This window comes from Passer domesticus, chromosome 19 (assembly GCF_036417665.1).
Source record: "Passer domesticus isolate bPasDom1 chromosome 19, bPasDom1.hap1, whole genome shotgun sequence".
Taxonomy (NCBI): domain Eukaryota; kingdom Metazoa; phylum Chordata; class Aves; order Passeriformes; family Passeridae; genus Passer; species Passer domesticus.
The window spans coordinates 6,673,463-6,690,944 of record NC_087492.1 but is presented as its reverse complement, the minus strand read 5'-3'; the positions used below and the strand labels follow the sequence as shown (position 1 = coordinate 6,690,944).

The following is a 17,482-nucleotide window of genomic DNA, read 5'->3' as shown; positions in this document are numbered from 1 at the left end:
CTCAATTAATACATGGAGCTTACATATAAAAGACAAGAGGTTAAGCAAGACTGCAGTGCCCAATGGACCATCTGGTGAACATTAGGTTTGTCAATAAATCACAAAAGCACCAGCTCATCAAGAAAATTCCATTTCAAACCACTGACAGAAAAAAAAAAAAAAAGATGGGGGGAAAAACCCTCACAAAATTGGTATTTTGATATTTCATAAAAACAGGAGCATTAAATAACTTTAATCTATTTTAAATTATTTTATTGGTTGTCTTCCAATGACCACATGGCTTCACATCGTGGATGCTTAGCCCTTTGTCTTGTGTATCATGAAATAATTGGGTGCATCAGCACAGGAGAAGCTCCTCTCTTTGCTCAGTCTTTCTCCTCACCATGGGTGATAACATAGCAGAGATTCTTATAGTCGAGGTTCCCAGAGACATCTGGAGGGAAAGCAGCAAACATCTGGTTGATCTGCCAAGCAAACAGAGAGAAGTGTCACAGGCTGGGACAGCAACATGGGCACCTTTTCATTTTAGAGCCAGCTCAGTTCCCTGCTGCCCTGGTCCTTCAAGCACCTGGAGAAGTTTTCCTTGGGCTTGGTAAAATTGAAACCAGACTTGGAACGTGAGTGGTTAATAAAGTCCTGCTAGAATCCCACAAGCTCCCTGTTGAAAAGAGCTCTCACTGAAGCCCAGGTAAGCCCTGGTTGATAAATGTCCAGTCTCTGTTCTGACTGGAACTGTCCAGTCTGTTCTGTTCACAGTCCAGCTCCACTCCATCTCCTCTTCTGAAAATAAAGTCCCCCTAAATTCCTCCCAACCAGCAGAATCCATGCTCAGTCTCACACAAACCACCAAGTAAGTACCTAATTTCAGATTTCAAACCAAGTAAATCACAGAAATGGAAACCAGAAACAGTCCCCACCCAAATCCACTTGGACTCCAGTAAATCAATTGCCCAGCTGCCCACGGGGAAGAACAGCACGAGATAGGCCACACTTGCACTTGGATGGGAGTCCAGAGAATCTATTTGACTTTGATTTAGCCATGGAGCTCTTCAGAAGAGATGCTTTGAATTGTTTCTAATTGCCAGAGCTGGCATCAGCCTCTTCTCAGTCTGGATTTCAGCTAAATTCATGCATTTAAAGAGGGGCAAGGTCTTACAGGAACAGGAGCTGGATTCCTGTTTTGAATAAAGTTCCTTACCTCTTCTTGACTGAACCGGTCTGCCTGTGTCATGAGCATTTCTTTGATGCTGTTCAAATAAAACGAAATAACCTGATTAAAGGGTGATAATGGCACATGACAATTCAGATGGCAAGATCCCTCCTGAAGTTGCATGAAAGAAAATCTGTGTGACCGCATAAATTAGAGCTGTTAATCCTTACATGATATTGTAAGAGATTTTCTGTGGGCACCCATCAGTGTCAATGCCTCGCTCTGCCAACTTATTTCTCTTTTGTGACACTTTATAGAGGTTTAAAATTGTTTAAGGTTATTACTGTAATTGAAATACAGCAATTTCGTATGCTTATCTTAACCTAAAATGGTAGGTTTCCTCACTTGCTGCTTAAAGTTTGGATCACTTAACAAAACCAAAAGAGAGAATATTTTCTGTAAAATCTGAGGATGAAAGGAACAGAGCATGAAATGAGAAAGAGGACTTGAAAGAGAACTCGAGCTGCTACTGCGAGTCATCACCCGAGAATGCTTTATTTGCATGCAGCCATTCCCAGGGGAGCTGTGGAGCTGCATGAGCCCTGTTGTATTTCACGGTGCACTGTCTTGATCTGGAGTCACAGCACTGTAACACGGAGCTTATCCCACACACAATCTGCATCCCGTGCAATTACATCAAAGAGGATATTTTGGGGGCAGACTCTCAGCTGATTTACCCTCTGTTTTAAACCCATTGTGGGAAGGCAGTTGAGCATGTAATTTTTTTTTTTTTTTACCTAAGTTTAGAGATGAATAGAAAAGCCAGGAAGAATTATTTTTGTTTCTAGTCTATCCCCTGTACATAAAATGTCTTTATACCTCCCCCAGTTACTCATGTACTGAGGGCAGCACATACACCACGTGCTGGGACATCTACCAGTATAAACTCACTTATATTCACATAAACATCCCTTCAATAATACCAATAATTTCCTCTTCCTGTAGAAGAATTCCTATATTAATCTCACAGTTTTCATTCACGCTGAAGAGGCAGAGTTGTCTCCTTTTGTCACAACCAAATGTATTTATACATTATCAGACACAGCTCTGGAGCAGTAAAACAAACTGTAAAGCTGTGATAACAGGTGAGCAATCTGTTGAACAAAAACAAAAACTGAGGCAAGTATAGAAATCTGATTTGGTTTGTGGATTTGAAAAAAAAAGCTGCTTTTTTCAAGAATTTGTTATGGAGTGAGAGTGACAGCTCTTCTAGAAGAAGTCCTCTCTGCTTTTTAAAGGGAATATTTAAAACTATTTATAATAGAAATCATGCCTGAACAGGAACACTTGCAGGGGAGCAAAATTCACCTACTGTGGGTGTAAATCTTCAGGCAAAACAGTAAACCCTCCCTTTCTGCACATGAGAAAAGTCCCCCAGACAGAAGTGCAGTTTGGGTGGCAAAGCTACAATGGCACTCACAGCTCTGACAAATGTGATTTTTTTTCCAGGAAGAGGCTACACATCCCATTTGTGGCAGGGGCACATACACTTCTGCAGCTCTTGTTGGTATAAAATGCACATTTGGAAGCCCAGAAAGGGAAAATTGAAACCAATGAAGAAGGACAAGTGTGAATATATCTGTGCAAGTGTTGGGAACAGACAGAGCTTAAGCTATTTAGTATATTTTTCCTGCATTACTTCACCATTCTCTGTAGTTAGCTAAGTTTCTTCATCTCTTTGTCTCAAGTTTCTGTTTCTGTTCTGTTCCTCTGGCCATTTGGTATGTGACTGCATTTTTGAAGGCAAATTCTCAAATGATCAGTGGGTGCAAGAGTAGAGAGATCATTCCCCTCAGCATAAATTGATTATTGGATGTATATGCCCTGGACAAACAGTATTAGCAAATGCAAATGGGAAGTGTGGTCCAGGAAGGAGCTTGGTGAATAGAAGGAAGCACTTACAGCAGTTTTGTCAGAAGTCACAAATAAACTTCATCACAAACAAGCCTGAATTAAAAAGAGATCTGGGCACTGTGTGTCTTCTATTCACATGCTTAAAGTATTTAGGGGAAAAGAAAAGATCAAATATCTAATTATAATCTTCTGATGCACAGCCCAGTAGGCTCTGGCACACTCACAAGGAAGAAGGACTGACTGAAGGATCTATGCACATTTTCCATTATTTATTTTATAGGGAAACAAACACTCACCATTTCCAAAGCCAGAAATTATGCACTTTTTTTCTTTTTGTATCTTGTTTTCTTTAGAAATCTTATAATCTTCTCAAAAAATACCCCAAAAACCAAACCAAACCAAACTCCCTAACACACACACACAAAAATCCATTTGCCTTGACTTAGGAGTCTAAATGTTATCCCTTATCCTGGCTCACATAAATTCTTTCTACAATTACAAACACCTTGGTTCACTCTGATATTTTAAAAGCCTTTTTTAAAATTATCTGTGAAATCTCTGGGACATTTTTGGTTTTCCTCTGGGTTTGCCCTTCCTACAGTGCTGTCTTGGAGGAAACCAGGTGAGTGGGAAGGAGCAGAGCTCTACAGATACAGGGAGAATCATCTCTAGCTCAGCCAAACTCCTCCAGAGTCCAGCATGCCTGGGACCTCCTCCATCCCCCTGGGTCCATTTTCATTTGGCCCAAATCTGAAAAATTTCATTGGCCTCAGCATCAGGCACAGTTGGTGTTGGCCTGACTCACTCTACCCCATGAGTGGCATTTGGGACTGAATCATCCAACCTTTCCAAACTCTGCCCCAGTTGACACCAGCTGAGAATGGGACTGGGAGCTTTTTCTCTTTTTGACATCATGCTGTGGGAAGGGTTTTATGTGTGGTATAATGATGCAGACAAACAGTCTGTCATTGAATTTGGAAGTAAGTTATAAACTCCTGGAGCTTCTGGAAAGGTTAGAAGGCTCCATCCCAGCTACCATCACATGGACTAAGTGAGTCATTTCCAGACTAGAGGTGAAAACACGCAGAGGGAAGAGACATAAAAATCCCCAGAAGGATGTTAACTCCATGAACATAAAAATGAAGTTCTGATTAAAAGGTCAGCATGACTGGTTTTTGAGAGAAACATTCCAGGATTTTTTAATACGGAGAAATATTATTTATTAGCATTAACTGTCGCATTGAAATGGCTGCATGAGCCAACAGAAAAATTATTTCAAAACTTCAAATGTCTACATTTTGGAAGCATATGAATAGAAGTTAAACCTCAAAGACATCCACAGAATTGATTTAATGGTTTGTTCTGTAATGATCAACATTACCCTCGGGTCTAATAAGTAAACATTATGCTCTGTTGTGGTGATGAACTAAAACAATTGTCTAATGTTAGCAGTGCAGTGGGGGTGGGGACAAGGTTGACCTTTTCCATCAAGGAAAACTAAAATATTTCTCTCTCATCTTCATTTTGGAGTGTGATACTGCATTCCTAATTTGCCCCAAACTCCAACTGGCTCCCAGCATCCAAGGAATGTAGATCTGGACACAGGGTGGCAAGCTGCAGATTTTGTATGCAGGATATTGTTACAGATAGTGGTGGGAAATATAACATTTCATGGGTTCTGGAGTATCAGAAGTTCGTATTTCATGGCTGTGATTTCACTACTGTGTGATCTGCCCTATGTGGCAAAAGGCTACATTAATTCTGTTGTTTGAGTCACTTCTGATATGATCCCCTGACTGTTCTTCCCAAGCTGCTTGGGTGATGTTAACCTCAAAACCATCAGGACAGCTCTTAACCCTCTGTTCCTTCTGATTGATTGCTATATCCACTTGTGTTTAATTAATTTGGAAGTTCTTACTCAAAGGACTGTCTCTCTTATTTTGCATATTGCAAAAGTTCTCAGACGCACTGGGGTGCTGCCATAGAAAACCACCTTGGTAAAAGGAAAGAAATACTGTACATGAATCTTACATTTTCAACTAACTTTCATCAATTATTGCAGATAATGTTGTGGAAATCTCCACGGGGTTCTGGGCAGAGGCTATCACAACATAAGCAGCAATAATTGATGTAAATACAATTTTGTAGCTCATGGTTCCCTGATAGATTTCCTATACATATCATGCTTTATAAAATCTACCTGAAATGGCTGCTGCAGTAGAAGTACAGACCCCAAATTCACCATGAAACTTCAGCATATGAACAAATTTAAACATATGCGTAAAGCTAGGTACATAAACCACTTCTCTGGAGCAATAATCTCCTTATCCCCTGCCCTGATTTGATATCATTTATCTCACCTACCTGAAAGTCCTTGCACCATTTTGGCAGTGCAAGAAGCGTTTGCATTTGTGCAAATACCTCTTAAAGTCCTTTTACATTGCTTTGTTGGTGCAACAGGATATGAATACAAATTAAGTTCTGCCTCCTTATTTTAAAATAGCCATATTGACAATAATTGCCAGATTATTAATAGTATTATTTGGTTTGGCTCTCACCGTATCTAGTGGAATTTTACAGCAAATTATTTCTAGAAGCAGAAGGCTCAAATGATAAACACATAAAAAGGAAAACGTCCAGCACTAAAACCATGTCTCAGAGTTAATTAAATTGATCACTTTTTTAAAGAGGGGAGTAGCTTTCCCATTTTAGTCAAGCACTGAGAGTTAGGCACCAGACATTCATTTTAATTTTACATATGGAGTTAATTTACAAAGAGTCATGTGTCGATTTATATCCAGACCTTCAAAAAGAGGCTATCTAATGGCCTACATGTGATTATATTTCCGTTGGCTCTTGCAATGTCTGAAGACAATAACATCTCTTTTTGGTATACAAATGCATTCATACAACAGTCCAGACTTTTAGCTCTGGCTTACAAAGCTAAATGTTTCTCTGCCTCTTAAAATACTGTGAAAAATACAGCTTTTAAGCAGTTCTTTAAAACTCTGCAATTATTATTATTGTTGTTATTCTTCTAAAGGATTTGAAATAAACTTACTAGTCTGCCTTTATGCGGCCTTTTCCTTCTGGGTCGAAAATCTTAAAAGCATTCAGAATGGTTTCTTCTGGGTCCGTGCCTAAAATTAATGAAATATAATTTAGAAGGCTGGATGTATTTCTCTGGCTGCAGAATACTTGCTAAGTAATTACATTCGCTTGGAAACAGTGCAAAATGGAGAATTCTGCAGTTGTGGGTTTGAAGACAAAGGTTCTCTAAGTCGGCAGCATTTGTCATGTCAGATAAACAATAGAGGTGAATAGTTCAATGCTCAGAAGCTTAAAAATAATAACTCATATCTATTCTATGTCTGCAGGAGAGAAAACTTCCAGGAACTGGTCTCCAATATCAGTACCCAGAGGATTAGTGGCTTTCAGAAATGAAAATATAACAAACTGTTTCCCTCACTGGCTTCCTTTAATCTTGCACTGTACGTTCCTTGTAAAAACACTTTTTGATGTTACTTGTTCTTGGCCATATAGAGAAGAGGTTATTTCCCTCACTAAGGGAAATGGAGCTCATCATAAAATCCAAATGCCAATGGAATGCAATGGAAACAGGATGATCAATGTGGGATGGTGATCTGACTTAAATCCCATTGTGCCCTTCCCCTTAAGTATCTCTTCATTAAGTGTTACAGAAACAGGATGGTTTAAAGAATTAGACTGTGGCTACAAGATTTTGCTTCTGCTCTTAGCTGGGCCACAGATTTTTGGTATGACTTTAATATTCCTGTTCCTCTGTTCCCAGCAGTAAAATTATTGTAATGGTCTTCCTTTTCTTCCTTCCATTATCTATCCCATCTCTTTAGACTGGAAAACATTTGTGTCAGGGACTCGTTTTCACAGTGCCTTAATCTTGGCTGGGGCTTCTGTCTATTCTGTAATACTGCAGATTCTGAGTAGACTCATTTTCAACCCACACCAAAGGATACACTGTGTACTCTGTTCCTGACTATTCCCCAATATTTCAAAATATTACCATAGTATACACAGTACAAATCTTTGTAACTGTAGGAAACCAAATTTACAAGCAGATGAACTGATTCCATGGACAAAATGAAGCTATTTGGTATGCTGAAAGAGTGATTTAAAAAGGATACAGCACAAAGGGGTTGCAGATCCAAAGTTTGTTTCAAAGTTTGGCAGAGGTAGAACCAGAACAGAACCCAGCCAAGGTTCCCTGCTCTACAGACTCTCCTGATGCCTTCACAGTTTGCTTTGTTTGTAAGATTTCACAAGGATTAGCAGGATCCTGCAGGATATAATAGTGAACACACCTCGGGCTATATGGCCTCCTCCTTGCCACACAATGGCCATGTACATTATTTTTGCCAAGCTGTAGGCAATGTATTCAAACTGCAATGAATCTGTGATCAATACAAAGAGCATTGGTGTTTAATGAGTGTTTTGATTGTCCCATGAAGAGAAACATCCCCCAGCTCAGAGGAGAGGGCTGCATTTTAAGTAGTCACCGCTGTGGGGGGGATTTTTTTCCTTACTGTGTTTTACATTTTCTACTCTGTCATATCCTTGGACTTTGGCTTTGAAGAGAAGCAATGCAGCAGGCATTCTTTATTGATTAGCTGGTAAATAAAGTGGTTTCTTTGATGTGCGGCATCTCTGTTTTCTGTACAAATTGTATTATTCTGACTCCCTGTAGAAGCAGCTCCATGTGGTTGGCATTAACATAAACCGAGTTTTGTTAGCTGTTCATCTGGCATCATAATCTCAACATACAAAGCTAAAGCTCATCCTGAAAATCCCAGCTTCCCCTTTATGACAGAAATCAATTATAGCACAACAAATTTTACTTAGAAAGCACCTTTCACCAAATTCTCTGAGTGGTACTTAGCTAATAAAGAGTGTTGCAAAATTGCCATATCCACTTCCTCTAGCCCTTTCTCCCTTTCTAATTGCACTACAAAGGCTCTTCATCCCAATTAGTTTTGATTGGGAATGTGCAGTCTTTTGGCTCTGCTTCCTTTGCATGACAAACCCAACCAGAAGGGCATGACAAGCACAGCTGTGATTTTCCCTTCACCAAATGGAAATTAAAAAAACCCTCCTCCTTTGCTAGTAGCCAACAGGAAACCTGCAGACAAGAGGGTTCTGCTTTGCCATTCACCTTCCTGTGCTGGCTCTGCTTTTAGGCCACAGGATTGGCAGGGCCAGAGGCTTTGCCAGCTCCAGCAACTCCATGGGGCAAGGGGGAAGAGGGGAGAGGAGGAAGAGGGGAGAGGATGAAGAGCTCATTTCCATGCTCACAAATGGAATGGGCAGCAGGGCACCCCATAACAAACATTCACATATCCCAGGAGGTAGAATATGGAGGAGGGTACTGCCTTCTCTGCCAGAAGACACCTGGAATGTCCTGGTGGAGGCACCACACACAGGTTGATGTCTGGGCAATAAAATCCCCTCCTCAGCCAGCCTTCTCCATCACCCCGCGTGCTTCCCAGACTTCCTGCCCTCTTTAGCAAGAGTGTCTTTCTTCCAGAACCAACTACATGAATTCTTTCTTTCAGACCTCTCTGTTTTCTATTCCAAGCATAGAAAACCCTTCACTGGAATTGTGTTCAGCAATACAAAGCCAGAGTCCATCAACCAAACAATAAATGCTTTTAAGAAGATAGGATCAGATTTTTCCATTTTTCTATTCATTAGTTATTTTTACAAACTTCTGGAATGTGCTTGGCTAAGGCTAGCCCTGCTTTGAAGGCTTTCACCTCTCTCTTATGCCTGTAGGAAGATGATTGGAGTTCTGTCTTGGCCTCACACCCCCTCTCTTGCAGTTTCCAGCCATTAACTGGAGAAGAAACATGACTAAATTACCAGCTCACACAGCAAATTTAATACCCACATTTCCTGAACTTCCCACTGTGTTCCCTATATATTCTGTGGCAATGGGTAAAATCCCTCTCCCATATCATTGTAAGTCCACTGAAATTTAATTATTTCAGTTTATCCACTCCATTAAGGGTTATTCAGTGAAATCTTCACCTAATGGCAGAATCACTATTGACCTCAAGTGACACTGAGGCTGGGCCACTGAGTTACAATGACTACAGAAAGTGAGGGAAGCCCATGTGACAAAGGAGTGCAAAAAGGGTGGGTTTTTAAGAAATACTTAAAAGCAGCTAACACTGGGAGTGCTATGACTAGAGCATGAGCATGAGTTCAGCCCAGGAGCCTTCTGATGGTGAATAACTCCCCTGCACTGTGCTCCAGGCTGCTGAGGTTTCATCACTTTCTGGACCCCAACTCAGCCCTTTCATGTTAGCTTGTGTAAGCTAAATCTCACCTTTAAATTGTCCTCTGCACCGTCCCTCAGCCTTTCATTCTTCCCCTTGTCTGCAAAACTGGAGATCCCTCCTTGCCTCTAAGCATTGTTCTGTGGAGACATTCTTCTAATTTGCAAGGTGCTGAGATATTTCAGTGCTGAGGATCTTTGACAGATACCTCTCCAATCCCCCAGAGGTACTTACCTTTCAGCTTTTCCCCAAACATAGTAAGGAAGACAGTGAAGTTAATAGGACCTGGCGCCTCCTTCACCATGTCTTCAAGCTCTTCATTCTTGACATTCAGACGACCTGCAGCAGAGATCATTTTTCATAATAAATCACAAATTGTGTTTCAAAAAACGATTCCCATTCATCTCCTCCCACTGGGGAGCTCAGGGCTCTGTGCAACTTTGCTAATAACATGGTAGAACACAACTCCCAAATACCCCAGTGAAAAAGAAATTGGCAGAGCTGGCTCTGAGATCAAAGGGTGACTGAAGGAGCAAGAAGGATAAATAACACAGACATGGCCAGCAGTGGACGAGAGAAGGGGAACTTCCAAATAAACTGCTTTTTGAGTTGGGGCTTTTTTTTTTTTTTTACCTCAGGTGAAATATGGGCCCCAGTGATATTAATATAGCAGAGATCAAAGTGACTGAAGTGAATCCAAGGTCTCAGTCTTTGCCCTCCTGGATATTGAGACACCTCTCTGAGTAGAGGGCAGATGGATGAGATCCCTTCCCCATCCTTGTGCAGCCCTATTGATGAGAATTTAGACCCTGGCAACCCTCCTCAAATTGAGTGGTAATTTGCTGGGAATGTACTTTATAGGCATTGAAAAGCTTCACTGAACAGGAAAGATAGCAGAACTTGGCCTTAAGAAATAAATATTTCAGGGTAACAGTAGCTACAGGCCAAAGTTTGCAAACCTCATTGTCACAATAAAGAGTTCAGGAGCTTCTGCTCCTTGCACTGACTCTGCTGGCGTCTGATTCCACCCCGGGGAGCACTAAAGATTCTTATCAAGCTCTTTTTAATAAGCTCCAGATGGCAAAAGCCCAAATGCCTACATCACTGTTCAAGCCTCAAATGCTGCAACAAGGATACAACTCCAGGTTTGGGATCACAAGCGCTTGAATTTTTTATTTCCTTGGGAAGATTTGCTCTGATCTGCTTGATATTATCAAGGTTGGGATAGCCATGGAATGGACAATACCTAATCTCATGACATGCACATTTCACCCCACACAAACTCCCAGCAGCACAGAACTTCACATGAAGCCCTCCTGGGTTTGTGTGGGCAGAGGGGCAGCTAGTCCATGACTGCAGTGCTAATCAGTGGATATTCCATGGCTCCCAGATGAAAAAGCCTGGATTCAGAGGCAAATCAGAAATGCCTGGCATGGACCCCTGCTTGGGTGGGCTTCTTCTGAAATAGTTGCAGGGGAGGGATCAGACCTTCATTCCACTCCCTGCTCAGGACACTTTCCAGCTGGAGCTTTGTAGTGAGATCCCAACCACCACAGGGAGGAAGGTCAAACAGAACAGGTTTCCCTTTGCCCCCTGTGTATCTCATTTCTTCCCCCACTGTCATCCTAATACCAACCTTCCTTCTATGTTTGAAATTCAGACAGCATATCTCTTAAGTACTGAATTATTCGTTTACCTAGTGCAGCAAATGTGTCTCTCAAATCTGCTTTGTCAATAAAGCCATCCCTGTTCTGATCCATGATGGTAAAAGCCTGTGGGAAGGAAAAGGAACAGGAATTGCCATTTCCATGGCACAGAACAGTGCTCCAGTCACACGTCAGTCCATGGGAGGATGATATTCATGCTGTAAAAAGAAATATTTTACTTCCTTTGATTCCTCCACATCATTGCACTTTCCTCACTTTCAACACATTACTGTATCTTGGCAAGGGGCTTAATTAAACCCACCCAAACTTCTTCTTACTAAATTAATGCTCAGTGCAGCGTGCATTGGGCTGAAGCCAATGCTGGCAGCTCCAGCCATTCAGCCCTTAACCCATAAAAGTTTGAATTAGGGAGGCTTTAGTCAGGGCAGATTTAGCCAGAGTTTGCTCTGTGTTTATACTTTCCCCATACCCCATTCTTTGAATGAGGCTGAAATGTTTCTGTAGAACATTTCATTTCTGTGGATATCTCTCTGCTATCAACCTGAAGTCGATTCCTCCTGGGCCTTAGAATGATCCATCACACAGAGATAGCTGAACTTTCAAAAGCACCGAGAAATGTAGGTTCCATAAGATTGTTTATTCCAAGTTTTTTCCCCTTTCCAATACACTGCATCTTTGAGACTGTGCTGTGTGCTCTGACTGACACTGATGTGCTGACCTTAAATACCCTTGTCAGGCAAAATTTAACTTTTGATAGATAAAAACAGTTGGGGTTTTTTGGGGTTTTTTTTTGGTGTTTTTGTTTTGTTTTGTTTTGTTTTTCTGTTTGTTTGTTTGTTTTTTATTATTATTTTCAGCCAACACAGACTTGGTGTGCTCTAACCATTGTTTACCAAGATAGCTAACTGCTCTGTTTACCCATTTGTGTGTCCATCTCTTGGCTGCCATCACACTTATAATGTTTCATTGATTTGGAAATATTTTAATGACCTGAAATTCCCCTGGTCATGCCATGGGGAATATGAGTTGATCCTGGCATGACTCTGAAGCTGGTTATCTGTCAGACAGGCACATCAATATGGGACAGTATCATCCCAATGGCCAGGAATTATTCTTTCTTCAGACAGTGTTCCCCTGAGATTGCAGTAACTTGCAGAGTTTTAAAGTCTGCTGCCCTACAGGGTGCATTTCTTCCCATGAACAAGTTATCTCCACATATCTTCAGGTATTTTCTCCTCCAGTTTCTTGCAAAGCCTCACTGCTCACAGCCCAGTTTGCCCATGAGGCTCCATTCAGCATTATGTTCATAATCTTATATTTACCTTCCAAACCATCCCCTTAGAAAAAATTAAGCCCAACTCTTTAGAGATGTTTTGCCCTTGCTTTAAATGGTGATTCCTCATAATTTGGAAGCAAAAGAGAAAGAAGATATGAAGAGCAAAATGAAACCCAGGCAGCTCACGGGAGACCAGAAGAGCATCAGGCATTGTAATGGATGAATTTTAAATAAGATAACCAAATGCTGAAACATTTGTTGATGAGCTGGTTGAAATCTCTAGATAAAAATATTCTAATCCAAACCAGGTTTTCAGAAATATGTGTCCCAGATATGCAGTTCTTAGACACAACATGGGTTTGGGTTTCACTCGACCACTCCTCTGCCTCATGCTTTTGCCATTATTCTGCCACCATCCCCCTAGAAATGCTCCTGGTATTATCATATTTAGAGAAGATCAAATAATGGCATTTTGTCCAGTTCTTTGTGTTGGTCCATCTTCAAACCAATTCAAATTCAAATTCCTGGAGAAAATAAAATGGAGGTTCCTAAGATACAGAGAAGAAGTGGGAGAAAAGATGTTCCCATTGACTGTGGGGAAATTATTAGTGATTCCAATTAATTTAGCTGGGTCATATTCCCAGGCCTTGCCTTGGGTTTGGTCTCTTCCATCACTGAGCATTCCTGGTGGGAATCCTCAAGAAAAGTAAACTTGAAAGCCACGGGAAAGCACAACATGAAACAGCAGACATTTATCACACTGGAAATTGCTTTGGAGACATGAGTTAGAAAAAATGGGGAAAAAAACAGTAATTTAAAATGACAAACCAGTGAAGAATGTGATGGTCTCATGGACTTTCTAGATTATCCCCACAGAAAAAGAGCAGAAACTCATCAAACAGATTATCTGTCTTTTATATGCTCCAGCTTTTAGGCCACCCATCAGTTTTACCTCTCCACAGGTAACTGGTCAAAGAACCTGCAGTGCCTGGGACACCAAATCCCTTGGGAGCTGGAAGTTGCTTAGTTCATCTCCACATGTTGTCTTGTTTTATTGGCATTTGTGGAGAAATCTGAGGGCTTCTTGGCATTTTCATTTCTCCTTTGTGGGCAGCATTAGAAGGGCACAGACAAATATTTTCTGCTGCTGTTGTGGAACAGAGCAGGAATGAACGCCCTGGTTCAGCCTGGCATCTCTATTCAGGACAATACTTGAGCACATGAGACTATTCTTATTTAAAATACCACTTAACTTTAAATATGTGCTCAAGGGTTTTCCTGAATCAGGGCTGAAGTGGATGAGATGATGCTTTTCCTTTATTTTGGGGTGGGGGCTTGGGTGCTTTTCAAATAAGTCTAGAGTGAAACAGGGGAGTGAGTGAGGGAAGTAAAGAAAGAAAGAATGAAAGAAAGAACAAACAAACACACAAGGAAAATGATCTACCAGCCAAAACCACAGGGATGATTCAGAAAACAACTGTGTGTTCTATTAAAGCAGATGGAGAATTGAATAAGGATTACAAACAAAACCTATGTTATTCATTAGCAATAGCAGGAGACTATAGAGAACAGCAGAGTAGTGACCAACCTCTTTGAACTCCTGGATCTGGGTTTGTTCAAACATAGAGAAAACATTGGAACCACCTTCTATCTTCTTCTTTGCCTTTTTGGGAGCCTGTAATACAAATAAAAGATCAAATGCATATTCCTTTGTCTGTTAAGCACCCATGAAAACAAATTACATCTTCAACAGGAGGTAAAAACTACACAGTCAAGTAATACAAGAGGATTGTGCTTTGTTATTACAAGGTTTTAAAATTCAATCTTATAGACAGATAGATTTAGATATATATATATAAGATTGAATAGATATATATTTATACAAGGGATAAAAACTGCTGCCTTATTAACAGATTGAGGCTTTTTGGCACTCCCTGCTGTGTCCTGGGACCTGACAGCTCAGATAAACCAGGACAGTTTGTCACTTTAAAAAGGTGAGGGACCCAAAGTGTGACCCAGCATCCTGCCTGGTGCCCTGCTGGCTCCCCCAGGAGTGCCTGTTCCTCGGGCAGGGTCACCTCCACCTCAAAGCATCCCAGGTCACACAGGGACCACTCCCCTCCACACTGGCTCTGCAGAGCCCAGGGGTGACAGCCCTTGGTGTGGGGTGGTGTCACTTGAAGATATGAGCTAGAATTGCCAGCCTGCTGCTCTCAAGAAATTCCAGGATTCAGGTAAATACCTCCAAGGGCTCCCTCTTCCCAGTTCCCATGCTGGGACAGACAGACAGACTCCAAACAAGGCCCTGCATGAAGGCTCAGCTCAGGAACTAGAAAGGGAAGTTATATCATTTCCTACTCACACAGAAATGTTTAGAAATCTGCTTGGTCTGGACCAGCACTGACAGAACAGATTAAGCCTTCCCAAGCAGGAACACCTTCTGCTCCTGGAGTCTCTACTCGTGCACCAACCTATGGCACTGCAGTGCAGCACCTCACCAGACCATGTTATTTTAATATTCAAGATAGTCATCTCAAATGAAAGGGCAGGACTGCTTTTATCATCATTCTCAAGTCTGGAGGCTGAAACAGAACAAGATTGGGGAAAGAGCTACAATGGTATCTAAGAATCTAAAGCTCACTAAAAATCAGTCAGAACTAGGCTTCATTAAATATCTTTCAATAAGGGCCCAACCAGCTTGCCTAAGACAATATAGTTCTTGTTCTGCAGTAAAGAATAAAATCTGTGATTCCAAAGGATTACAGAAGTGTTTTAACCACAGTGTTATCCTTACTTGGGGCAGGATAATGAGCTGCAATGCCTTTTGAGTTCCCTTCCAGACAGATTACTTTTTTCTTTATCATTTTTACTTTTAAACTTCATTATCATAGTCCCACCTGGTTCTCGTGTCACAGAAAATTAGTCTTACTTAGTTTGGGCTATTCTGCATGAAACAGAAGGCAACTTCTACTGTCTCCTTTCATCAAAATAAAAAAGCCTGTGAAAGTTCAAATTCAATACTGATTTCAAATATCCTGAGGAGCAGAGCAGCTCAAGAAAATATTCCCACTTGACTCTGTTTGAAGCATACATTGTCTGATCAATTTAATTTGCCAGGCAGATTTCTGCACTCAGCCACCCTGGTTTAGATCCCAGGATATGGAAGGGGGGGAAATTAGGGCAATGTCAGACACTCTCCCACATACCCACACTCCAGACCTGTCAAGCTCCTATCAGCTAATTCAAAGAACTAAAATCTGGAAATAGGAATGGAAATTAAGTGGAAAATATACTTGTAGTGAGGATAAAAACAAGGATAGAATGCCACCACAGGCATGGAAAAAAGAAGTTAATAAGTGGAATTTTTAATGAATGTAGAAATATTGATTTTGGAATAAACAGATTCCCTCCTCCTCCTCCACATGAAATAAGTGTTATTTTGAGCAGTAATGGGCAATCTTCCACATAACGTGAGGTGCCTGGAGGAGGCTTTCAACACTTCCAGATCGAATGGAAATACTCAGAACAATCCTATGTATTTACATGTATTTGTTCCCTGAGGTAAAGGGGAAGCAGATGTTACCCAGGGGAGAGCACTGCCAGCTGTGGGGGCACTGCAGGGCAGTGGGGCTGGCTCTGCTGGGCTCCTGGAGCTGCTCTGCTGGACACAAAACAGGCTTTGCCCTCCTCGTGGTCTGCTCTGCTGTGGCCAAACACAGCATCCATGCTCAGCCTGATAAATTCCCCGTGCTAGCAAACCATCTGCATTTTTTCAGCCGTCACCACAGCCACAGACAGTGGGGTCCAGCTCTTCTAAATGCCAAACACTGGCAACTCCTCCATTATTCCTCAGTTTATTGGGTTCTCTGGGCTGTAAGGCTCCAAGCAAGGGCTATAGCTGTAAGGAAGGATTAGATAAATGCAAAAGCTGCAGCTCAATATCTATTAGAAACACACCAGCAAGTCAAAAACCACCCAAAAGGCTTCTGTACATTAGTGACAAGGCAAAGAAGATTGAAAACTGATTATACAGGGAACAATTACTGTAGCATCATAGAATCATAAAATGTTTTGGGTTGAGAGGGAACTCAAAAATTATTTACTTCCAGCCTAGAAGAAGTACTAGAAACATTCATCCTAACATATTTGTTCACAGTTACTCTCTGGTTTGTTGTCTCCAGGCATGACAGAGAAGATCAGTGCCCATGATGCTCAATCAATTTTTAGTTTTTCTGCTGAAGGTCTGGATATGGATCCCATTTATGACCTGCTCATAAATAAGAGGGGGCTGATACCACCAATACATTTCACAGGGGCCCATGAACAGCTGCCAGCTGGGGTTGGTTTTCATCACCAGGTTCAAGCTAAGTCTCATAGCATCCAACAGAGAGCATCTTGGATTGCCAGTTCCCAGTACTGGGAATGCAGTTTACCTGCTCTAAAAAGCCAGGAAATTCATAATCACAGAAAGAACTACACCCCAGTTTTGCACAAGCTGTGGGCAGGGAGGTGCTGTGAGGGGGAAGGCTGAGAGAGAAGTAGGTGGAGTAGGAACAGAACAGAGTTCTTTGTTTTTCTAGTGGGTAACTTGAATTAAAAGACAGCTCTAAGAGAACAGAAATAGGTCTGTGTTACAGAAAAGAATAACTCTGAGAATAGAATAGTTCTGTGCTGCTGTCTGACAATTCCAAACACTCCAGAATTTTTTAATGAACACAGTCAGGATTCTGACTCCAGAGTCTCTCTCTGAAAGAATGGCACATTAAAAGGAACATCACAGAGCTGAGCAAACATATGGCTTCTGAGATGCCAAGGATTTAGTAGGTGACCCACAGAGGAGAAAGTGGGTGACTGACACATCACTTCTGCCTGCCTTGATTTCCCCACTCTTGAAACCAAAGTGTGCCAGGCTGCACTTTGCAAAGATAGAGCAGCTCTCGTTGCAACATGTGCTGTGAGACTGACATACAAAACGTGCCAGATGAGAAACTGAAGAGCTGAGGGTCCCCTGGGCTCGGATTCCGAGGCCTCAATAGCACAGCAGTGGGAAGAATGTTGCAACAACTGAACAAGCCTATTAATATTCCTGCCTGAGAGTATTAATCATCCCATTGTGAAGAAAACAACACTTCACTTTAGAGGAGAAACCACAGGCTTGTCG

At 41.5% G+C, this 17,482-nt stretch overlaps 1 protein-coding gene across 14 annotated transcripts in view; it reads right to left on the bottom strand.

Moving 5' to 3' along the window:
* Window positions 1–235: 235 nt before the first annotated feature.
* The window catches only part of MYL10 (myosin light chain 10), a 92,247-nt gene continuing 75,000 nt past the window's right edge, over window positions 236–17,482 (bottom strand). For all 14 annotated transcript variants that reach the window (XM_064394632.1, XM_064394634.1, XM_064394633.1 and 11 more), the window contains 6 exons: window positions 13,910–13,996; window positions 11,075–11,150; window positions 9,613–9,717; window positions 6,126–6,204; window positions 1,199–1,247; window positions 236–464 (listed from right to left, as the gene is read on the bottom strand). In XM_064394632.1, the coding sequence (XP_064250702.1) occupies window positions 366–464; window positions 1,199–1,247; window positions 6,126–6,204; window positions 9,613–9,717; window positions 11,075–11,150; window positions 13,910–13,945 (444 nt within the window). In that variant the 5' untranslated portion in view covers window positions 13,946–13,996 and the 3' untranslated portion in view covers window positions 236–365. The remainder of the gene's footprint in view (window positions 465–1,198; window positions 1,248–6,125; window positions 6,205–9,612; window positions 9,718–11,074; window positions 11,151–13,909; window positions 13,997–17,482) is intronic.